Here is a 24,406-nt window from a genome sequence, read left to right on the forward strand (position 1 = left end):
CAATGATCAATTGATGTGTGTCTGCTAAAAAAAGAAGAAAAAAACAAAACAAAACAGGGCACAATGTCCTAATAGCTCTTTTATACTGTAGATAACACAAGTTTGAAAAAGGAATCCACAAATTGCCTCATATGGGAAAATACCTAACTCATCTACTAATACAGTTAACACCAGTGTTAACATTCTTGCTGAGGTGTAAGCAGCATGTAGCATCACTGCCCAAAGGAGGAGTTTGTAAATAAAATGAGCAGTGGATAGGCAAGGAATGCAGTTTTTCTGAGTAAATGTACAGTGGATTGTAGAGCAAAATTTCTCCTGACAACTCATAACCCCACCCTCATCTCCAACATACACACACATGCACAAACGCCTGGATAACCCACACACATACACACTGTGGATGAAAAAGGGTCTGCAATAAAACTGACTAGTTCAGTGACAGAAAGAAACATCACAGGATGATCTGATTATAAATTCCTAACCGGGCAGGCCATGATTTGTCACAGCCCAGGCATACAACTTCTACGGGAAATGCTTTCTCTTCGCCTTAGCAGGCCTTGCCCGTTATTGAGCGCAGCCAGGTTAACACACCTTAGAGATGCCGGAGCAATTCTCCAGTTCACAGCCCTGGGAAGTGTAGCAACCCTCCAGCGATCACACAACCTTCCTGAGTCTGTGCCTGCCTTCCTTCCACTTCATTCGCTGGAGCATGTGACATTTTGCTTCATGGAAATGTCATCAGTTTGGCTAAAATAAACTCATAAAAATTCTCTACAGGCTTGGGTATTTAGTTGGCGACACGATAAACATTTAAACCATTTCAGGCCACACCTGTCTTTCTAAAGAGATGCAGCCTTGACTGAAATGCAGTCATCCTAAAAGTATGTAAATCTGAGGCATGATGTGGAAAGTCTGTGAGAGACGATAAGTGGACCCATAATATGAGACAGGACATAAAAGGAAAGAGGGGGGGTGGGAAGGGAAGGAGGGAGGGAGAGATGGAGAGAGAGGGACACCTGGGGGCACTGAGAAGTCCAGGCCTACACTAGTTTGAATTAACTATTTATTCCATCATGGAAAAAGTACCGAATACTCTATTATTATATGTTAAAATCCCAATTATGTAAAATGACAGACATAGAACACTGAAATACCATCTGTTTATTAAAATTTTAGTTTCAAAGAAGATAAGACAGCTTGTTTTAAAAAGAATAAAACATTATCTAACAGATGACCCAACCAGGTATAAGAGAACTTTTCTAGAATTGACTTTTTGAAATTATGGTTATTGGGCACTTGACAGTTCAGATGCCAGAAGCAACAGTTTGCCTTCCATCACCCTGCACCTTCCATTGGGATGATTCTTTCTTAATTTAAGAGCTTTTATTGATGGTTTATTATGGAGCCGTGGAGATGTGAAAGCAGATATAAAGAGGTTCCTTCCCTCAAGGAGCTCTCAGTCCGTGTCAGGAAACATTACACTGTGTTTTATTACATATATCTGTGAGCAAGAACTTGATTAACGTTGTAATATCTATAGAATCACAGAAACGGGCATGGGTCTGCTTTGGGAGGGAAGACAGAGGGTCAGGAGAATCACAGAGTAGATACTGTGTGTGCTGTGTCTTAAAATATGAAGAGGCCTCCTGAAAAAAAATGATGAGATGAACAAGAATCACCTGATAAGCAAGAATATTATGTTTTTAATATGCAATGTCTGAAAAGCAGAATAAGGGAAGGTTAAATGATAAGATCGTAACAAAAACCATAGGCAGTAACAAAGCAAAATTATTACTTAGTCTCTTTTAAGTGGCTGCTTTTGTACTAAGATGTATTAGTCTTCCAGTGGCAAAGGGATATGCTAGAATCACACCTAGTATATTATACCCAACCCCAGCCAGTTTAAAACATTTTCTTTTGACATGTCAGTGGTCACTTTCTGTAAAGAAAATCCAGGCCTACTGGAGAGACCACCAACTATGAAAATACTAGTTAAACCAGTTGAAAGCTTTAAAGTTGTCTCAATTAAATTGCAGCTAGTGGTAAAATAAATATGTGTGGTTATTTGCTGAAGAACTTGCCCTCGCTCTTTAGGTTTAAACGGCCTACTCATCCAAAGGTCAAACAACACAACACTTTATCGTCAGGAATTATAAAAAGTACCTCTTTTCTAAGTCCCAGGAGCTTCTGCTGCATGAGCCCTGGTGTTCTTGTTCTGTGATTTCCCCTTATATTTTATAGTTTGTTTCCCTCAGGGGTCTGCATTACTTGCCCGGGTTAAAAACACTTGACCTCAGCACCTCTATGGGGATTAAGTTCTGATATTTCTTTCTGGTTCACTGGGGACAGGAGGCAGTCTCTAAGCCTAGTTTTTGTCCAGCCGGCCCTTGTCGCCTGTCCTCTGGCAGTTACAAAGGCCACTGTCCAATCACGGAGCCATCAAAGAGGGAAGAGATGGAGTCATTCCTCCTGCCCCTCAGTCTTTCTCTGCCCCACCTTCTTTTATACTGGGCTTTATACCTCTGAATGCAGATATTAGGTTATTTTCAAGCATATAGGTTCTGTGAAAGAAGTGGAATTTATACAGGGTCCTCATGTTCCCTGTGATGCCTGACACATCTGGTCCAACTCCACTATCAGAAACAAACAAACAAACAAACAAACAAACCAAAAAAGCCTCATTACCGAATGGAATGGAGCCGGAGTGAATGAAGCTGGGCCTGGTCCCGCCTCCATCCCCTCACTGTGCTGAAATCCCATGCTTTGTGATTCTAAGCACAGAAGCAAAAAGAGGGTGTTTTAAAAATGTTGCCTAAAGAAGCTTTGACCTCTTTGTTCCTCAGACTGTAGATGAGAGGATTTAACATGGGAATGACCACCGTATAAAACACAGACACCACTTTGTCCTGATCCATTGAGTAGCTGGAGCTGGGGCGCAGATACATGAACAGGATGGTGCCAAAGAAGATGGTGACAGCCATCAGGTGGGACGCGCAGGTGGAGAAGGCCCTGTGCCTCCCCTCGGCCGAACGGATCCTCAAGATGGCAACTAGGATGTGGAGATAGGAGACGAGGATGGCCAGAAGGCAGCTCAGTTCATTCAAACTGGCAAAAGCAAAAATGACCACCTCATTGACACGCGTGTCGGAACAAGAGAGCTTCAGGAGGGGTGGAGTGTCACAGAAGAAGTGGTTGATGACATTTGAGTGGCAGAAGGACAGTTGGAAGGTGAAGCCAGTGTGGATGGAGGCATTCACAAAGCCTGCAAGATATGTGGCCAGTACCAGAAGGACATTAAGATGGGGGGACATCGTGGCTGTGTAAAGGAGAGGCTTGCAGATGGCCACGTACCGGTCATAGGCCATCACAGCCAGCAGGAAGCCTTCGATGCCAGCAAAGGAACCAAAAAAGAAGAACTGCGCGGCACATTCATTAAACGAAATGACGGGGCTCTCCACCCAGAAATTCACCAGCATCTTAGGGGCAATGACAGAAGAATAACAGAAGTCCACAAGGGACAAGTTACTGAGAAAAAAGTACATCGGGGTGTGGAGCCGTGAGTTTATCTTGATTAATAGGATCATGCCAAGATTTCCAAACACTGTGACGATATAGGCGACTAGAAACACCATGAAGAGAAGGCACTGTCGCTCTGGATGGTCGCTGAATCCCAGCAGAATAAATCCAGTCACTGTTGAGTGGTTGCTCATGCCTCTGTATCAGAACGAATGTCTCATTTGCTGGCCTAAGGAAGAAATCAAGGAAATCAATTGTACAAGAAAATACCAGGAAAATCAAAGAGCTCATTCTCTGCTGTACATAAGATTGCTTCTAAGATGTCTTGAGAACATATGCATTAAACCTCTTTATTGTCTTACTGCAGTAAAAAAAAAAAAAAAGTTTCCTTAAGTAAATTCAGTAACCTATTTTATTTACTATTTAACGAGCGTGTGCATGTGTGTGTGTGTCAAGTCTTCGATGACCGACCCCTATTTGTCTACTCTCTGCCTCCAAACTGCTCTCCTCCCCCCGATCCTTCTGTCTTCGCCAGCTGCCATCCAATTCCTTTGTATTCTCCTTGGCAACTAAAAATATGATACAGTTGAATGTACTTACTGTACCCATTCCTTTTTTCCTGTTTTCTGTTAAGCCCACTCAAGTCAGGCTTTAACCGCATTGCTCCAGGAGAACTGCTCTTGTCCAAGTCATCAGGAATCTTTATTCTGCCAAGCCCCGTGGTCTGTTCTCAGTTCTCACCTTTTTAATTCAGCAGTAACACTTGACAGAGTTCATTGTTTACTACCCCTTGAAAGAGCTTCTCTTACCTTTCGGAACACCTCGTCTCTCTGGCTCCTAAGGTGGGGGTACCACAGAGCTCAGCCCCGAGCCTCCTTCCTTTCCTAGTTACACTTCACCTCGGCGGTCTACTCAGTCTCATGGCTTTTTAAATCATCTGTATAATTACAGCACCTAAATTTTTACTTCCAGCCCTCTTGTCCAAACACCACTCTTATAATCAACTCTTCCTCACATATCTGCATTAACATAGAACAGCCATTCAACATGACCCAAAACTGAATTCTTCATGTTCTCTCTTAATTTGTTCCAAACACAGCATTTCCTATCTCAAGTCAAGGACAACTCTATACTTCCTTTGCTCAAATGAAGACAAATAAATATTGGAAAAATTAATATCTTCTCTTTCTCACACATTCCATAACCATTCTATCAAATAATTACCTTGGTTCTATTTTCAAAATATATTAATAAGCCAATTATCTCCCATCACCTTTATTACTACCACCAAGGCCTAAGCCAACATCGTCTTTTATCTAGATTATTGCAGTAGTCTCTTAACTGATCTTTCTGTCTCTGAAATCAGCTAAATTCTTCTTTCTAAAATAACCACTTTTAAAATTTTGAAGCCATTTCCTAGAGCTCTGCTTCATATATATATACACACAAATACTTGTTACATATGTAACAAACATATAAATTGACATAAACAGGGTGTTTTGGTACTCTTTCTACACAAAATTAATTAAATTTCCTTGTGCACACACATATAGACACATAGATATACAAGTATACATGCACTCATGCGTGCATGTGTATGCATATATTCAATATTCTATAAAATTTTCATCTCTTACCAATGATCCTAAATGCCTTTCTTCTAAAAAAAGTTCACTCTCATTCAGTTGATAAAAATAAATTCGGTGTTTCAGACATATTACAATTGAGATGTTTAGTCTTAATTACTCTAATATGTTTGAGTCCTCCTGGAAAAGTCCTATATCTGAGTACTTCGACAGAAATTAAATCATCTTACCTTTTGTCCTTAAGAAATAGTCACTGGAAGTAGTAGTGGTTATTAGTTTATTTTTGTTTTATTTTTGGTTTGTTTTTTGGATGAATACACGTTTTTATTTTCTGTCTCCTACCATGAAGTTTACAGCTTTGATTAAAATGGAAGTAGCATAAAAGAGTCAGCTATGATAGAATTAAGAGATGAATTCAACAAAGAGTAGAAAATGCTGCTACTGAATCCAAGGCCAGCCTTATTAAGGCTGTGATCAGTCTCGTGAGATTCAATCTCTGCAAAAGTCTAAGGCTAGAAATGTGCTGATCCAAAATTAAAGCATGCATTTATTTTTCACTGAGACAATTGAACTGCATTCTCCCCAGTGGATCACGCATACCCTGGAGGGTAACTTAGGCATTTAGAGCAGTGCAAAAACTACTTGATGGTCCTGTGATTCCACTGAGCACAATAAAATGATAGATAACTGACCAGATCCTGCCTCCAAACCTCAGAATTCCATTCAAAATGTGATCTCTACTTATTTCTACTAGAATATGGCTCTCATTGCACTCATGAACTGATTCATTCAACAAAATGTAGTGAATTTGTTTAATGGAACAGACAATATCTTTGGTACTAACAGGATAGCCAACAAAATCAGTCTTGTCACTTCCTCATGCAGTTTGCAGATGCAGTTGAGAGAGAACAGCTATCAGTGTGATATGAAAGAATAAAGCCTAAAGCCTATGGCCTATAAAGCTTATGTGACCTGCTGCCCCTTCACAACACTTTCTGATTTCAGGTTTTTTCCTCCTATCATTTGTTCACTCTGGTCCACATATATTTGTCTCCTTACAATTCCGTTAGCAAACTAAGCAGAATGTTGCCTCAGGACCTTTGTATTTACTGTAGCCTACCTGGAATGCTCTCTCACAGATATTCACGTGATGTCATCCCTATGTAGGTATTGAGCAAATGTTATTTCCACGTGGAGCTCTTCTCTGACTCCACAATTCCCTATTCTATTGCCTGCTTTATTTGTCTTCAAAGCACCACTCATATCCACGTCAAATACACACACACACACACACACACGTACACACACCTGTGCATACATGCACACACATTTGGTATAGACAATAAAGTCCCCCTTATTTAAATATGTTTCATGAGATGAAGAACTTTGAGTTTTCTTACCTGCTTTATCTCCATTATGCTACATTCTAGTTTTTTCATTATCAGATTTTTAAACATATTTATTGATGTATGCATATGTTCAAATTCATCAAATTATATATATTAAATATGTGCAGGTTTTTTGTATATAAACAAATAGTTTTTTAATGTATTATGAGTAAATAAAGATATAAAGTGTGTCTGTTCTCTTGCTCCAAATGCAAACTAAGAATGTATGACAGAAAATATCATTTATAACTTAACATGGAAAGGATATTTTAAGCCCAAGAATACAAAAGTATGATCCTAAGATGCAGTTCCTCCTCATAGTACAAAAATTGTGATTGTTTTATAGATATCTAAGTGGCTAATTTCTTAATCTTTTAATGTGTCCAAAATCCCTAAATGCCAAGTTATCAATTCAATCTACAAATCTGGAACTTGGGTTAGAGGTCAGGGCTGGAGATGTGGATTTTAGAATCATGGCAGACTTCTTACATCACCTAAGAAGTAGATACAGGTGAAGAACCAATGAAGCAATGGAAAGGAATAAGTCTTTGGCTCCAAGACCTGGAGGCCAGCAAAAACAGGAGGAAAAGCCATAAGTTATCTGAGAAGAAGTGGCGATAGACAGAGACAAAACCAAAAGACTGATGTAATACAGAAACCTGGAAAGGAGTGTTTTGAAGATAGCTGGAGGAATTAACTATGGAAAATCCTCCTGAGATAGCTAGTAAAAATAAGATAGAAGAATGTCTTTGGAAGCAGTAGTGTTAAAGTCTTAGATGTTCTTGACAAGATTAGGTTTAATGGAGCAGGGTTACAGACATACAATTGGAACATATCGTGGGCTATGGGAAAGTAGGGATAACGACTAGAGGTAGTACTTTTGAAAAGTACAATTATAAAGGGATCCAAGAAATAAGTTGGTGACTGGATGGGACTTCAGGCTAGGAAATTATTAAGAAGAGTGACAGTAGGTGATGTTTGTAAACAAATAGCAATATTTCAGTAGAGTTTGAGAAACTGACACTTGGGGAGAGTAGAAATGTAATTTCCCAAGTAAAGTTTATGAAGAGCTCCAAAAATGTGGAAGAACTGGTCCTTGGTAGAAGGAGAGGCGCCCCACTCATTCTGACAGGTGGGAAGAAAGGTATATGTATAAATGTTTAGAGGTAGTAAGATGAGCATGATCTTGCCTAAATGTTTATATTTTGGAAGATGAAACATGAGGCAAGGTCAGCAACAGAGAGTGAATGTTGAGTGGTTTTCCCCAGCCACCTAAGCAGCTTAGGTGTAGGACAGAGGAGGAAACAATAACTTAACCGAGTTGGGGTTTAGTCAAATGAGCAGCATGGAGAGAAGGTGGAGCCATAAAATTGAGGGTGATTGAGAGTGAGTTGTTATACGGTGCGCATTGGACACGCCATGGGACAACAATAAAATGTGGACGGGAGAGTAGTGTTAAATAATGATAAAGAATCACTTTTCTAGATTAGTGAATAAGAAACAGTTAAAGGACGGATATTATGTAGATGAGTTAGAAAAAAATAAACATGAAGGAGGATACCAACCATGATGCAGCTTTGACTGTCTTTGAGGGAAATCTAAATTAATAGTCCAAAGGGGAAGTTGTAGAGAGATGGGAGGACTGCCAAGAGTGGGCAGGGTGAGTTAACTCTTCCTTTGTGGCCTCTAACAAATTTTTCAGGGGTGAGGTAGTCTCACTTGGAGTATGTGGAGCACTGATGTTCTCCTTCCTGGTCTGCAGTGAATAATGGAACGTAAAGAAATAGGAAACAGACACTTACCTGATTCCAAATCATTACTTAGGCCCCCTTCAACACGTCATCTCATGGAAAAAGGTTGTTTCCCCATTGCTCCAACATTGACATCTCCCCACCCCACCACAGTGAACAATAAGATCATTTGATAAATGTTTATTGAAAACTCTGTAAAATTGGGGGAGGGACAGAGATAAAAAGTTAAAATACATTGATTACTATCCTCAAAATATTCCAATAAATGCACAAAGTCAATAAAATATTCCCCCATTATTGCTGTTGTAGCCATATTTTTATAACACCTGATAAGATGCTTTCTTGTATCTCATGTGGTACTCTTGACATCCTTGTGAATGGAATAGTGTTATTATTTATAGTGGATGCTGTGGTACACTAGCCAGATTTGCCTTTCAGGGTTGAAGTATTATTTTCTCCAGCTTTGAAGTTTATTGGAAACTGACACTTCACTGCTGCGGAATTGTCTCTGTTGAAAAGAATTGTCATGCCCAAGCTCAGCCCCTTTCCCAGTGGGTGACCCATATCCAAAACAGATCACTGTGGAGGCACAAATACATTGTCTTTTTTTTCACAGTTTTTACAATATTTATATATAATAAAACTTATATTAAGAAAAGCTAAATATTAAAATTGTAACTTAAATTTAGGCCAACCAACTCCAAGAATTTTGATACTTTGCCAGACCTTGCCCTCCCCCACTGTGTTGATTCACCATATAGGCCCATGGATACACATGTAAGACACCAGATTAAGAACTATACCTTATTTTAAACAATCTACTTTAACACACACAAAAGAACTTAAGGAATCTGACAAAATTAATTAAAAACACATTTTCTTCTACACCACTGGATGATGATCATGTGGCTTTACATTCTGTGTTTCTCCAAGATCTTCTTTAGGGCCCCTTTCACATCCTTATTTTTCAAACTGTAGATGAGGGGATTCAGCATAGGGATCACTACAGTATAAAATACAGAAACAATCTTGTCCTGCTCCATTGAGTAGCTAGACGTTGGGCGCAAGTACATGAAGAGAATTGTCCCAAAGAATATGGTGACAGCCATGAGGTGGGAGGCACAAGTAGAAAAGGCTTTATGCCTGCCCTCTAAGGAGGGCATTCTCAAGATGGCAATGAGGATACACAGGTAGGAAATGAGGACAATCATTACACAGCTGATGACATTAAAACTGGAGAAAGCCATGATCACAATGCCGTTGATGTGGGTGTCAGAGCAAGAGAGCTTGAGCAGGGGTGGGGTGTCACAGTAGAAATGATTGATCTTATTAGAGCCACAAAAGGACAACCTGAAAGTCATTCCTGTGTGTATAGCTGCATTCCCAAAGCCCGCTAGGAATGAGGTAGCTATTAGCAAGGAGCAAATTCTCCCAGACATGAGAACTGGGTATAACAGAGGGTTCCAAATGGCTGCAAAGCGGTCATAGGCCATCATGGCCAACAGGAAGCATTCAGTCCCCAGGAAGGAGCCAAAGAAGTAGAACTGGGCAGCACATCCATTAAAAGAAATGGCCTTATTCTCAGTCACCAGGTTCACCAGCATCTTAGGAGTAACAGAAGAAGAGTAGCAGGTGTCAACAAAAGAGAGGCCGCTGAGAAAGAAGTACATGGGAGTGTGGAGACGAGGGTCAATCTTAATCAACACGATCATCCCCAAATTACCCACCATAGTTGCCATATAGATTAACAGAAATAATCCAAAGAGGACAACTTGTAGATCTGAGTTGTTTGAGAGTCCTAAGAGGATAAATTCTGTCACTTCAGTTTGATTCCTGCCTTGAACCTCTTTCATATATCTGATCATTTGAGCTGCAATAGGAGAGGAGATGGAGCATGGCATTTGGTCAGATGAATACATGGCAGAGCTATAAACATCTTTTTGCTGACATATACACATACAAATTCTAACAGAGCAGGGCAAAATGGAAAACTGTAGAAAGTGTGTTGGACTTGATGTCAAATCAAAAGACATCGGAAGACTGTATCTGAGTTCCAGGTGTGTTGCCTACGTACTAATGACCTTGACAAGAGTGACTTAATATCCATTAACTAAGATCACTTCTGGCATTAACCATTTATTGGATAGTTACAAGAACTTATCTTTAAGATGTATCTCCTTTTATTGTTTATGATAAATAAATTAATTTATATATTAACATACCCTCTAGACACAACTTCTGGAGAAAGATGGCAAAACTAATCCCCAGTTCCCACTGAGTATTTCTGCACAGTACCAATGGAAAGAATAACAAATACTGAAAGTTAGTAAAATTAGTCAACAGTGCCAAACAAGAAGAAAATATTTGAATCACTTGGGTGTGTGGGGAACTTTAAAAAGTGATGACCAAGGAAAGAAATAGATTATATTCCCACGTAGGTAGCATGGTTTTAACTCTACCCTAATTTTCTAGTGCCAACATCTACCAAAAAAAAAAAAAAAAAAAAAAAAGTGTCAGGCAAATATTGAGAATTTTAAATAATCCCTCTAATATTTTAAAAAATTAGACTGTAAAAATGAGTAGGCATCTCAGATGAAAGTAATAGAACAAACCACAGCACTGAAAATGTCTACCTAATACTGTACTCAAATTCATAGGATCACCATAGAACCAGAAAACACCAGCAGTGGCACAAGGAATATTCCAGCCACCATATTGAACCTAGAGAATAATTTAACAACAGGTCATCTAAATGGAAATAATATCCATCTCATGTAAGGTGAAATTAAGCTACAAACACACATACACACACACACACACACACACAGAAAATTCAAAGTAGATGCTCAGTTTAGATCTTCTAAGTAAAATTGTAGGCAACAGCTCCAGTGGAATTCTCCACCTCCCCTTCAACCCCCTCCTCCTTCTTGACCTCATATTATTGAAAAGTAGAGAAAATGCACTAGTCTAGCTGTCCTATCATAGTTCAAAGTGTTAAATCCTTTCTCACTCACAGCAAGAAGTTATTTGACACTGTCCAAAATTAAAACATGGGCACAATACCTGTGCTACATTGGAGAGAAAGCACCTACTGAACACAGTTGGATTCCATTCTCACAGACAATGCCATACACAGAAGTGCCTGTCCATGCTCTGCTCTACCTAGATTCCACTTGATACCCCAACCAATAATTTATACACAGCGTTATAATACTTTCAAAGTGTCATTCTGCCCATTATCTTATCTGAACCTCACCATGAATCAGTACTTTCTTTTTTTATTAAATTTATTGGGATGACATTGGTTAATAAAATTATATAGGTTTCAGGTGTACAATTTTATGATACATCATCTGTATATTGTATTGTAGGTGGTGAACCCACAATACAATGAACTCTGTACTTTCTTAAGATGAGACACTAGTGTCTTCTCCTTTGCACCTTCTCAATCAATAAAAATTTCTTTACTTATTTGTCCAATGCTTTAAAAGGCCCAGACTCTGACATTTTGAATTTGAGCCTTTTAAAGCATTGGGCACATGGCCTTTGGGCCCATAACAGTTGGAGAAATTAACAGGATTGTGAATTTTCCTTCAGTTCCGTGAGTTATATGAATGAAACATTTTATATCTTTTTCTTACCTTTTTTAACCCCTGAACGTCTATCTGATCACTTCTCTTGTTCCTAGTCAATGCCTAAATTCACCAAAAGAGGAAAAAGAGGAAAAAAATAAAGCCTTCTTCTTAGATATGGCACTCACTACAGGTTAAGCAGTAGGTGCAGTTGGAATGGACTTTAGACACCATCCGTTACAGAGATAGGAAAATGGAAACCCTTCATCCACACCTTCCCTGTCATAAGAAAGTCAATCTTCATTCAGCAGAGGTTGACTCCTTCTTTCTTTTACTTTCCCATAAAGATAAGTGTCCCAGTTGGTTATACTATGGTAAAATATATTCCAAAATATAGAATATATCTCTGCAAGGCAGCTGTAATATTTTTGGAAGAGTTTCCAGACCTGACTGTGGAGTAGGCATCCTGACTTCCTTTAAATAGAATGTATTTCTTGTTCTTTAGACTCTGGGGACTGAGCCCCTCAGGACACCTCATTGTAATCTATTTGTTTTCCTCTCTGAAACTGAGGAAATCCAATGTTCCTTTTACATTCTCTCCTTTACCCTCAGGACTCCAGGGCCCAGTGGAGAGTGAATTTTCAGTCCCATATTTCTAACCACTACTAAGCATCCTTTTTCTGTCTCCCCTGATAGTTGATTGTCTGGCCACCTTGGAAGCATTGAAAGAATCCAAAAAAACAGCAGATTAGTTCTACCTCTGGTCTTGTCTCCTGTAAGGACTTTGTGTACATATAAGTCATGTTACCTGGATCATGGAGAAGAGCTGATTAAAGGAGGTGCAGGGAGGTAGCGAGAACAAGGGCTGTCTTGGCTTTCAGTCCTGGCTCTGTGTCTCACTGATTGTGCGACTTTGGATATTGCACTAAACCTTTGTGCCTTAGCTTTTCCATTTCTAATTGAGAATGCTAATGCCTAGGATGACTCTGATAAAATAAATGAATGAATGTGAGTTGCCACGTCAAATGCATATGGATAGGTGATTAATAAATAGCTTCCTCTACCTTGACATTATTTCCTGTTGTCCAGAGTAAGAAATAGTTATTAGCCTATGTAGCCTAGACTGAGACTTGCCAGTTCCTTATTTGCCCCACTATATCTTTCATATAAAAGACACAGAGTCTGAAACAAATTGATCAATATCTGATGATTATTTACATATCTTTGCCACTTTGAGAAGACACTCCAATTAATTTGTCTCTTAGTACCATTTAATCAGTGCAATTTTCACTAAATGCTAGGGAACACAAAGGCTGTGTTGCATTGCTTTATCTCTAGCAATTCAGGCAAAATTTTAATTTATTGGCATCTTGGAAGGAAAATACAGTAAGCTTCTATCAACACAGAGTCTGAAACATAATTGGCAAACAATGAAGATTTATTTAATAACTAAACAACTCTTCTTCAATTAAGGATGAATTAGTTTTATATAGAAACAAACTGTGATAAATGAGATTAAGCTTTGTGTAATTGGAGTATAGATGGAGGTTGGAAGAAAGATCACAGGGCACTAAGAAGTAAAGGACACAAGATGTAAGACCCTAGGTGATAACAGAGTGGTATAGAATGAGACCACTGGGTAACAAAGGAGTAATTAATCATGGACAGGATATGTGGTAGATCCTAGTCAGCCCCAGGCTACAAAACAGGAAATCTCAAAGAGCTTTGACCCAAACTCCATTTTATATGTAAACACATTTTAAATATAAATATGGAGTATTGTTGAATGGATTTTGTATATAACAAATTTGTCACAAATGCATTCGTTAACTCAAGAAGAGAGAAAAAACTGGATAGCAGCTTTACAAAGAGTTCTTCATCATTTCAGAAATTTGTGCCATAAGCTAGAAAGTTGCAAAATTGTTTGAGGTGCCTACATAGCAAACCTTTATCCACCTGCATTTTTAACTGTCACATTTATGGAGATTTTCAATATATATGCAAGCATTTGCCTTTTTCATTATGTAGTTATGCCTCACCAGTTAGTTACTAAAATATGTTTCATTTTATTATGTTATTTAACTTTTATTTCCCCTCTTTAAATTATGTGTTTAGGTAAATTAAATAATCTATGAATATAATTTCAGAAGCAGAGGGATGATATAAATGACTTGCTATAAAAAGATGTCATTTGGCCTAAATGGGTATAGATCTACCGTTCCAGAGGACACTTACACAGTAGTCACGAGCCATAAATAAAGTTTCATTTAAATAGACTTTATAGCTGGAAAAATCACGAAGAGAGAGTGAAAATTTAGTAAATTAGCAAAATGTAAAATTAACCTGATAACCTCGTAAATGCAAACATTTCCAGTTAGGGAATTTATGGGGAAGAGAAGCTCTCATTTATAATTGCCAACCATAAAAGCTCTAAGTATAACCAGATGAAAAGGTGTGCAAAACCTCTGTGAAGGAAATTTTCAGGAAGATACAAAGGTAGGTTTGAAGAAGCAGGAAGACATACATGTTTTCGATAGTAAAACTCAATGACCTAAAGGTGGCCATGTTACTAAATTAATTTATAAATTTAATATTGTCCCAATAATATTTGTGGGAGTGCTGGTCAACCTTCACAAAGGGTAAGAACTACTGGATATTTCACATGCTTCTGGCTACCACATGTACATTTAAATATGAACCACTCCATGCAGCATGGAAAGCATCATCCTCCTTTAAAGGATTTTCAGTCATCAGCAAACAGACCTTTCTAAATGACCATCAAAATCACACCATAGAGGCAGCTTAAGGCTGGTGAAGGAGTCCATGCAGCCCTTATCGTGGATTCAATAATCACTAGAGGGCTGAGAAGAATTCTCTGTTTCCTTCTTTTATTATTAGGGCTTAAGGAAGAGACAGTGAAATCCTTAAGCAATGACAGTTCATTAAATCGTTGGGTCTCCTGTGAATGCAGAAAGCATTTCATCATATTTCTTCTGGGGATTATATGTAATTGAGACTTAAATACCTCCTGCACACAGGAGCAAAGGTGGGATGAGCAAGCAGCTCAGAGGCAACTACCAGAGTGACTCACTGTCTTCAGAAACTTGTCAGAATATTTGTTCAGTATAATCCACCAAGAGAAGAGAAGACATTCAACCTCTCACCAACACAGAGAAAACAGGCCAGGTCCCAGGTCAGTATTTGGGACAGAAAGAGAAAGTGATATGACCTATTGGGAATGGAGCTTTACGCTGTCTGGGGCTCCTTCAAGCATGGGTTTGCTTGGCACCAGGCCCATGCCAGTTTAAAATTTCCAAAGGAGACACAGGCTTTGGGTTTGGCTTTTAGGTATCTCATAATAAATATGAATTTTAAAAGTTCTAGATTTAGAAAGTTCCATAGAGTTTGCATTCTCCACCCCATTCATTCCACAGTTAAGGGAACTGCATCTACTACAGGAATTCACGAAGTCCGAAAAAATAGTGGGAAAAACAAGACTATAATCAAGGTTCCAAACTCTTACTTCAGGATTCCTTTCATTTAAAGAACTGAATTCTTAGGATTTAGAATAGCATATTATGAATGTCCACACTCCCATGAAAGACACATTATCCTTTCTGCTACCCTGTCTTTCCTAAGCAATAAACTAATTAAAGTAGATGCTCTCTGACTTCTGCTTTCAGGTTAGGTCTAGGATGCTACTTATTTCTTAGTTACTCCATTTGTTTTGGTTTGGTTTTGCCCACTTCCTTTTTAAAATTTTCAGTGGACCAGATGTTCATCTAAGAGAAAATAGTTTAACAAATGTATGCTTCCTGTGTGACCGCAGAGTTGGATAATGCTTTCTCTGTTCCCTCCGAGTGTGAGTGAGAGATCCTTGAGTTATAACTCGGAACTGAGCTATGCAACAACCTTTTGGCAAGGCAATAGGATTGTCCAAAGACACAGCTGCGCCTTCACCCTCATTGTACTCCCTGCCAAACCCCTGGATGCTTCTAAAGATTGGAAAAAACAAAAGACTAAGTCTATGTCCATGAATGATAGGCAAGATGGGGAAAAAGGCAGGCATAAAAATAAAGAGATTTTTACCTTCATTAAATCACATATAGACAGAGGTCAATAAAGTGAAGTGAACTTGAAACTCGAGTCAGACAGGACCGGCTCTGCTACTTACTGGTTGTCCACTCTGGATTTAATATCCAGCCTTGCTCTTTTCCTATATAAGATGGAGGTAATGGTGCTACCTACTACATAGGGTTATTGTGATGATGAAATTAGGTGATATGTGTAAAGCCCTCAAAGTTCTGGCCTATAGTTAATACTCAGTAACTTCTGCTTTTTCAAAATTATTTTTATCCACTGCCTTTTCTAATATTGTTCACCTTCTGCTCTAAGTGTTTCACTTTCTGTAAATGTGTGTATGTGAGTGATGGTGTTATACTTTGAGATCCCTGGTTATTTCCATTTTTTTATTTTTGTGCCTATATGCAATGAGAGTTAATATTTTTTCATATCTGTGTTCATATCTGCTTTGTTTTAGAAAGAAAGAAGGAATACTCAAAACTTTTCTTTACTGATTAGTAAGGTCGGTATTATGCATAGATCCGGTCATGTATTGGTACCATATGACAAGTGACCTCAGAACACAAAGGCCTTTGGAGAAACAGAATTTGCCATCCCCAAGACTAGTACTAACACATCTTCTCCTGTTTTGACTGGGCACCTGGAGAGGACATACAACCATCACCTTCTTCAAAGTCATTTGAGTCACCCTGGGAGTCAAAGAATCTAATCACTGGGAAGATTTTTAAGGATCACTCCAAACAATAAACCAAATCCAGGCACACATAAAATTGAAAAGATGGATAAAGCAAACCACTCAGTGGTGACTGAGTTTATCTTTATGGGCATCACGCAGGACCCTCAGCTGCAAATGATCTTCTTTGTGGTCTTCCTCTTGGTCTACCTGGTCAATGTAGTGGGGAATGTTGGTATGATTATCCTGATCATAACAGACACTCAGCTTCACACACCCATGTACTTTTTCCTCTGCAATCTTTCCTTTGTCGACCTGGGCTACTCCTCAGCTATTGCTCCCAGGATGCTGGCTGACTTCCTAACTAAGCGCAAAGTTATCTCCTTCTCCAGCTGTGCCACCCAGTTTGCTTTCTTTGTAGGTTTTGTGGACGCTGAGTGCTACGTCCTGGCTGCCATGGCCTATGACCGTTTCGTGGCCATCTGCCGACCCCTCCACTATAGCACTCTCATGTCTAGGCGAGTCTGCTTGATTCTCATGCTGGGATCTTACCTGGTTGGTCTGGTGAGTTTAGTAGCTCACACTTCTCTCACCTTCAGTCTGAGTTATTGTGGTTCCAATATCATCAACCACTTCTTCTGCGAAATCCCACCACTCCTGGCTCTCTCTTGCTCAGACACCTACGTCAGTGAGATCTTGCTCTTTAGTTTGTGTGGCTTCATTGAAGCCAGCACCATCCTCATCATCTTCATTTCCTATGCCTCCATCCTCACTGCCATCATCAGAATGAGCTCCGCTGAGGGCCGCCTTAAGGCTTTCTCCACCTGCGGATCTCACCTCACTGGTGTCACACTTTTCTATGGCACAGTCATGTTTATGTACCTGAGGCCAACATCTAGCTACTCCCTGGACCAAGACAAGTGGGCCTCTGTGTTCTACACGGTTATCATCCCCATGCTGAATCCCTTGATCTACAGTTTAAGGAACAAGGATGTGAAAGCTGCTTTCAAAAAACTAACTGGGGGAAAAACTCAAGGATAACAAAAAATGAACATGTGTTGTTATCACAGATAAATGATAGTGAAAGGAGAATGGTTGCAGAAAATTAAAAACTGATGAATCTCAGAGGGGAGGAAGGGGGGTTGGGGGAAGAGAGGTTAACCAAAGAATTTATATGCATAACCCAAGGACACAGACAATAGTGTGGTGAGGGACTGGGGAGGGAAGTGGGGGCGGGCTCGAAGGGGTAAATGGGGAGAAAAAGAGACATCTGCAATATTTTGAACAATAAAAAAGAAAATGCAAATACTTTCCCAATAAACACTACCCAAGTTACCACCTATTTGTTGAGTGAATCTTAATTTTGGAAGAGTTTTATGTAACTTTTAACTCTGTTATCTGAAGGAAATATAAATTAATATTTTTGAAAGATGTGCTGAGCAAGATTCATTACTTTTTTATTTACAATTTATTCAAGTATTGATTAGAAATGGAGACAGAATTTGATAGGGGAAATAAATAGTCAATGACTCTTAAGCACATTTGTTTCAGTGTCATGAGGTATGACAGGCCTCAATGTTGAATATTTCTCCACTCTGAAAGGAAGTCAGAGAAAATTTAGTTAAATGCATGGGAATGGGGCTCGTATGAGGAATGACTTAACTCAGTCCAGGATCCATCCACTCATATTCAGCAAGAACTTGGAAGTGCTAGGTATATGCCAGGTTCTGGAGGGTACAAATAAAAGGCACACGTTTGCCGGCAAGGAGTTTAGTGTGCCTCCAGTTACTGTATTTTCTCTCTGAAATTGCTGCCATCAATAACCAAGACACTTTTCTTTTCTATCCTTGGTCTTTCCTCCACAAGTGGTTGGTTTTACCAAATAATCGCTGGATCCCTTTTGTCTCTGCTGCCTAATATTTTAAAGGGGTAAGCAGGTAAGTTTTATCAGCTTCACACATTGACATCCTTTCAGGCCTCAAGAAAACCATAGGACTCTAGGACCTTGTGAAAGATAACAGTTTGGATCAATCACTAAGGCTAATGTTACCAAGATGGTAATGCCTACAGGATTTGTTTTCCTGCTTCCCTCTAAAATTCTCCCTACGCCTTTTTCTCTTTCTCTTCCGATCTTAATTAAACCCTTCCTTTTTGCTTGGGTGCCAAGGGCATCCCTGCTTTCCACCATCTTTTCCAGGCCCTTATTAGAGAATAGTCTCATTAACCCTGATGTATCAATGACTGGTAATAGAAGATGATATAACTCCATTTTGCATGTTCTCAAAGCTACAAATTTTTAACTAAGAAACAAGAATGTCAGGTATCAATAGCAGGGGAAGGCAAAATACTGAGATCTGGGGAAATCAAAGTTTTTTTCAGATATGTTGAAAGTCCATCACACCAACAGCTTTGAGTATGTATAATCAATAATCTTTCTACCCCAATTCTCCTCCAGTGCAATATAGTCAAAAAGCAGGGAACCACAAAGCTTGTCCTAAAGTGTAGAGCAGCCTCATTCATTATGCAAGACACCAAAGAGTGTCAGGGATAAAAGACCTAGTATTTATCAAGCTTTTACTGGGTGTCATTATATAGGAGTGGCAACTGCCTGGTTCAAATTATCCAATCATATAATGAATTTCCAAAGCACATTCCTGGTGTTACCATAAGGGGAAAATAGAGTAGCTAAAAGACAGATGTAGAGTTGGCAGTCCAGAGATTTAGCCTTCTGATACTTTTTTATAATCCAATGTGTAAATCTATGTGCTGTGTGTTAAGTAAGAAAAAAGGGTGTTCCCTTTCCATTAACTATGTTAAAGAGAAAACCCCAAGTCCAAAATGGCATCACTTGTGGTAAAGCCCATAATACCAAACCTAGGTTAATGCCTGACCTGGTTGCTGTTTTAACCTGTCCCACAAAAAGAATCTTGAGACACCACTCTGGAATTTTCTGGTCAATACCAATGAGGTAACTTCACTTTGGTCCTCTCCATCCCCCATAGAAAGAAGAGACACCTGCACAATAAAACCCTTTGCAGTTCCCTTGACTTCCAAAGAAAGATGACCTGGTCAAAACATAATCCCTTCTCTTCTTTTGTTAATAGTTCCCTCACCCCACCCTTCTTCCTATAAATACCTTCTGTTTTGCGCATCCCTTGTGTTCACTCTACAACTTGCTAGATGGAATGTTGCCTGATTCATGGATCACTTAGTAAAGTCAATTAGATCTTCAAATTTACTCAGTTGAATTTTGTTCTTTAACAACTGTAAACCAACTATATGTATAATAAGTACATGTTCTAATTCAAAGAGGAGTTTCTTTAGAATCAGGAAGATCTTTGAATTTCACTTTGACATTTCTAATTGGTGACCCTGTTGAAGACTTTCTTCATTTCTTAACTGAGTGTTGTATCTAGTCAGTAAATAAAGCACTTTAAATTTCATTAAGTTCTTACAGTTATTGGAGCTAGACCTTATCCTCATTTTAAAGATAATAAAAAGTAAAGCTCAGATAGATCAACAAACTTGTCAAAGTTGATAACATCAAAAATTGATCCAAGGGCCATACTTTCCATTTTGACTAATGACAAACATTCAGGCTTTGGACTATCTAGAAAGAAGCCCTCACCTAGGCTGTGCTATTTTCTAGCTATGTGATCCTGGGCAACTTACCTGATCTCCATAGGATTTCTTCACCTACTAAATGAGAATAATAATGCTTGCTTTTTGGCATTTTTCAAAAGATATGCAGTAATCTCTATAAATAATACTATATAAAAATACTTAATAAACATTAGCTGCTTCTATTTTTCCTTCATTTATATTTTAATTATCCAATGCTATCAATGTGATGAAACAAAGTGAGGAAATTAATAGCTTTTCCATGTAGTTGGTTGTAGAAGCATACATATCAACTTATACTGGCAAGAGAAAAATGGATAGATGTTTGATCACCTTGGTCTTAGCCCAGCCCCACCAATAATTATTTCAGTAGAATACCTTAATATTTCTGTACCTCATTTTCTTTATCAATAACATGAGGACTATTATTACCTCTTATCTATCCTATTAGTTTACTCAAATAAGAGACCAACAAATGCCTTATGTTTGAAAAGGCCTGAATTCTCTTTCTTACATTAAAATATTTGTCCAGTAATAAAATGATAACTGAAATAAATGTGTCATCATGTTGTGCATTATGGACTGCAAAAATCATGTAAATTGGTGTTTTTCTAACCAATGAAGAGTTGGTAATGTGAAAGGCAACATTTGATGAAGGAAATGAGGCTGTAGAAAAGAAATGACTTCTTCATTTTAACATTGGTAATTTTATTACCCTCATTCTAAATCGAGTCTTTTATAATACACAATAATACTGATCAATCAAGCACTGAGAAAATTTAGTTCATAACAGTCATCCATCCTCTAATTATTTTGTTTATTGTAAGCTTTAATTTTACTTAAAAATGGTCAAAGTAGTAGTTAGTCTATTTCTTAGCTATGTTGTCTTCATGTTGCCATAATCCCAAACAAACCTAGGGAGGAAATAATTCAACTGGGATGTTGTGAAGGACCAATAATTGTTGAGTTCACCATTATTTGTGTTAGTCTTAAAATTAACTGTTGGTTGTTCTAACAATGATTGTAACCACTAGTGTACAGAATTATCAGTTGAATGTCTTTCAGTGTTATATTTTCATCTTATATCAACAGAAGCAAACATAGGAAAGAAAGAAAACATGTTTGAAGACCATGAGAACTAGTGGGCTGTTGGATGGCATTATTTCCCTTAGTTCACCCAACTCCAAGTTATTGATCAAAACCAACTAGTCAAAAATGAATTGATTAGGTCAAACAATTGGTCTAAATAATGAATTGCTAGAAAAACAAATATTCAATTTCACTTGTTTTACATGTTTTGGTTATATGTGACCCAGATGAGAAAGGTTTTGCAATTTTTGCTTGTTTCTAATTTATAAATAACCAACTAAGCATGTATTTATTATTTGGTGATGTTTGGGACAATTTTAAATGCCACCTTTGACTTTAAACCAATTGTTCAGAGAACGCTAGTTAGAAATATATATTTCTAATCATTGTTCATGTATTGAAAAAAAGTATATCAAGTCATTTGTGTATCAAGACAAATATTAAAAGTGTACTATGTAATAAATTTGATTTTTTATTGGTGATTTTTCTTTTCTCTTCTTAATCAGTTTTCCATGAGTGACATGTACTTTATTCCATCACAGATGCTTCATTTACTGACCTAGATGACTTTATATTTAGGTAAAACAAAAGGTTGCATTTTATTGTTGGTTATCTCTGAAAGGTGAATTACATTCTTTTTATTAGTACTGTAAACTGAAATAAGTGAGAAACAATTTTAAAAACACCGTATCTCTAATTTAACAACATGTTCATCACAGGACATATTTAGACTTGTTGAGTACATTAATGCTAAATTCTCTTCTTCTGTTTTCTTAATTCAAAGAATAATTCCTTGTAAAGATAACACTGTCTTCCTGTCTGTCTTCCACACAGAATAAAGAAAAACCTTTTAAAAACATAAGTTGTGTCATATCGCCCTTCTTGATAATACTCACATTTTACTGAGCACAAATCACTGCTCCTCACCACAGTCAACTCAGCCCTGCGTGGTCCGGCTGCCACCTGCCTCCCCAGCCACAGCTGCTGCCCTGCTTCTCACTAGTTTTCTTTACTCCCTCAAATAGAGCAAACTCTCTCCCATCTGCAGTCTTTGTTTACAACCACCCTTTAGCTAGAAAGCTCTTCTCAATCTCACTTCTACCTCTCCTTCTGGTTTTGTAGGCAGCCTCCTCGAAGGTCACTGTACCTATTACTCTCTGTCACTGCCCCTTGATTATTTCCTTTATTGCATTTATCACAATTTGTCAGTGTATGTGTACATATTTTGTGTGTATTATAAATATTTATGTATATATGAAGAAATTAAGTATTTTTATTTTATTTAAAATTGTGTTATATAGTCATTCAAAGCTATGTAATGAATGAATGAATTAACCCATCACTTAACATTTTATCAAGTCTTCTGCTTCTGATAATTATTGTCCTCCATCCACAATTAGCCAAAGACCACCAAGAACAAACTGTAGTCAAATAAAATCAGATTTATTTACCCATTGCAGAAAGGAATACCACAAGCCAGGGTTTGTGGGAAGGGCAGAGTTCTGTTGAAATTTAAATGAAACAATATTTTAGTAAAGGTCTAAAGTAGATGCAGGGTCCTGTTTCCTTTAAAACTATAAAATTAGACAGATGTGAAGCGTTGCATCCAAAAACTCTTTATCTGAAGTTCTGTACCTGAGTTAGAAATTAAGAATGCATCTCTTTATCAAAGTGCTTTCAATCCTCCAGGCAGGAGTAAGATCTTTCATTTACTTGTGTAATTTCAAGCATTTAATTTCAGACAGTCTATGATTTTAGAGAACCAAGATTTTTCAGGTCGTGAGGAAATAGTCACAAATGGAGAAAGCTGCTCTGACAGTTTAAAGCTGTGGCTTGTCTTTGGAGAAGACCTGATTCCTGTAGAGTTTGCAGCGAGATTTATGTGTCTTTTATGAATAGCAGGGAAGATGTTGACTGTCCAAGCTATTTTTTTACTGTCATTTCATCCTCAGAAGTCAATTTTCTTAGGTGAACAGCTAAGCTTAGTGTGTCATTCAGAGCCCCCCTGCCTTTTGTCTTACGATAGCTCTCCTTAAAGCTCCTTTCACATCCTGGTTCCTTAGGCTATAGATCAGGGGGTTGAGCATGGGTGTGATCACGGTGTAGAACACCGCAATGATCTTACCCCCGGCCCTGGAGGACTTCGGCTGGGGCCTCATGTACATGAAGATGGCAGTTCCATAGAACAAGGCCACCACGGTGAGGTGGGCGGCACAGGTGGACAGCGCCTTGCGCCTCCCCGAGGCCGAGCGCATCCTGACAACCGACAGGAGGATCCGGGCATAGGAAACAACAATGAGGAGAAAAGGAGTGAAGACAATGACGACACTGAAGATGAAAACCACCATCTCAGTGAGCGAGGTGTCCGTGCAAGCCAACCTCAGGACAGAGGGCACCTCACAGAAAAAGTGATTCAAGACATTGGGCCCACAGTAGGGCAAACTCAAAGTGAGGACGTTGATAATCATGGAGCTCAGGAAGCTACTGGACCAAGAAACGGCCGCCAGTTGGACACAGGTGTTTCGATCCATAATGACAGTGTAATGAAGAGGTTGACAAATGGCTACGTATCTGTCATAAGCCATGACACCCAGGAGGACGCATTCAATCATGCCGAAGGAGAGGGAGAAGTACATCTGGGCAGCGCAGCTGGAGAAGGGGATGGTCTTCTTTTTCCCCAGCATGTTGGACAGCATTTGCGGGACGTTGGTGGACGTGTAGCAGACATCCAGAAAGGCCAAGTTAGTGAGGAAGAAGTACATGGGGCTTTGGAGACGAGGGTCCAGCTGGGTAAGAGTGATGAGAAGGACATTTCCAGCCACCGTTATTAAATAGAAGGACAAGAACATGACAGAAAGAATGAGCTGCACCTTGGGCTCTGATGAGAGCCCCAGGAACACAAATTCAGTCACGGTGAGGTTTGTTTTTTTTGTATCCATTTTTCAGGTCACCTGCTTCTTACACAGCCATCCGCTCACCTGAAGACAAAATCCGATGCCCTAAACGTCACCGTGCTGGACATTTAAGACGCAGGTGAGAGCACAAAGAAGGCTTGGTCTGAGATTGTCTCCCGAGTATGTGAGCTATACCACACATGGAAAGCTCTCCTTCTGCTTTTAGGTGGAAT

The 24,406-nt window shown here is 38.7% G+C and overlaps 4 protein-coding genes across 4 annotated transcripts; 1 reads left to right on the forward strand and 3 right to left on the reverse strand.

Annotated features, from left to right (window-relative positions):
• Positions 1-1,164: 1,164 nt before the first annotated feature.
• On the reverse strand, positions 1,165-3,710 carry LOC107527624 (olfactory receptor 5AP2-like). Its single transcript, XM_016200403.2, has 2 exons — positions 2,818-3,710; positions 1,165-1,207 (listed from the first exon to the last, which is right to left on the reverse strand). The coding sequence occupies exons 1-2, from the start codon at positions 3,708-3,710 to the stop codon at positions 1,165-1,167; spliced, it is 936 nt and encodes a 311-aa protein (XP_016055889.2).
• Positions 3,711-9,152: 5,442 nt separating this feature from the next.
• Positions 9,153-10,106, reverse strand: LOC107527675 (olfactory receptor 5AP2). The gene has a single exon (XM_016200456.2). It carries the CDS (start codon positions 10,104-10,106, stop codon positions 9,153-9,155), a length of 954 nt encoding a protein of 317 aa, XP_016055942.2.
• A 6,568-nt stretch (positions 10,107-16,674) lies between these two features.
• On the forward strand, positions 16,675-17,610 carry LOC107527674 (olfactory receptor 5AR1). The gene has a single exon (XM_016200455.2). It carries the CDS (start codon positions 16,675-16,677, stop codon positions 17,608-17,610), a length of 936 nt encoding a protein of 311 aa, XP_016055941.1.
• Positions 17,611-23,273: 5,663 nt separating this feature from the next.
• Positions 23,274-24,218, reverse strand: LOC107527623 (olfactory receptor 2B8-like). Its single transcript, XM_016200401.2, has one exon. The coding sequence runs from the start codon at positions 24,216-24,218 to the stop codon at positions 23,274-23,276; it is 945 nt and encodes a 314-aa protein (XP_016055887.2).
• Positions 24,219-24,406: the final 188 nt, after the last annotated feature.

This window comes from Miniopterus natalensis, chromosome 11 (assembly GCF_054644295.1).
Source record: "Miniopterus natalensis isolate mMinNat1 chromosome 11, mMinNat1.hap1, whole genome shotgun sequence".
Taxonomy (NCBI): Eukaryota; Metazoa; Chordata; class Mammalia; order Chiroptera; family Miniopteridae; genus Miniopterus; species Miniopterus natalensis.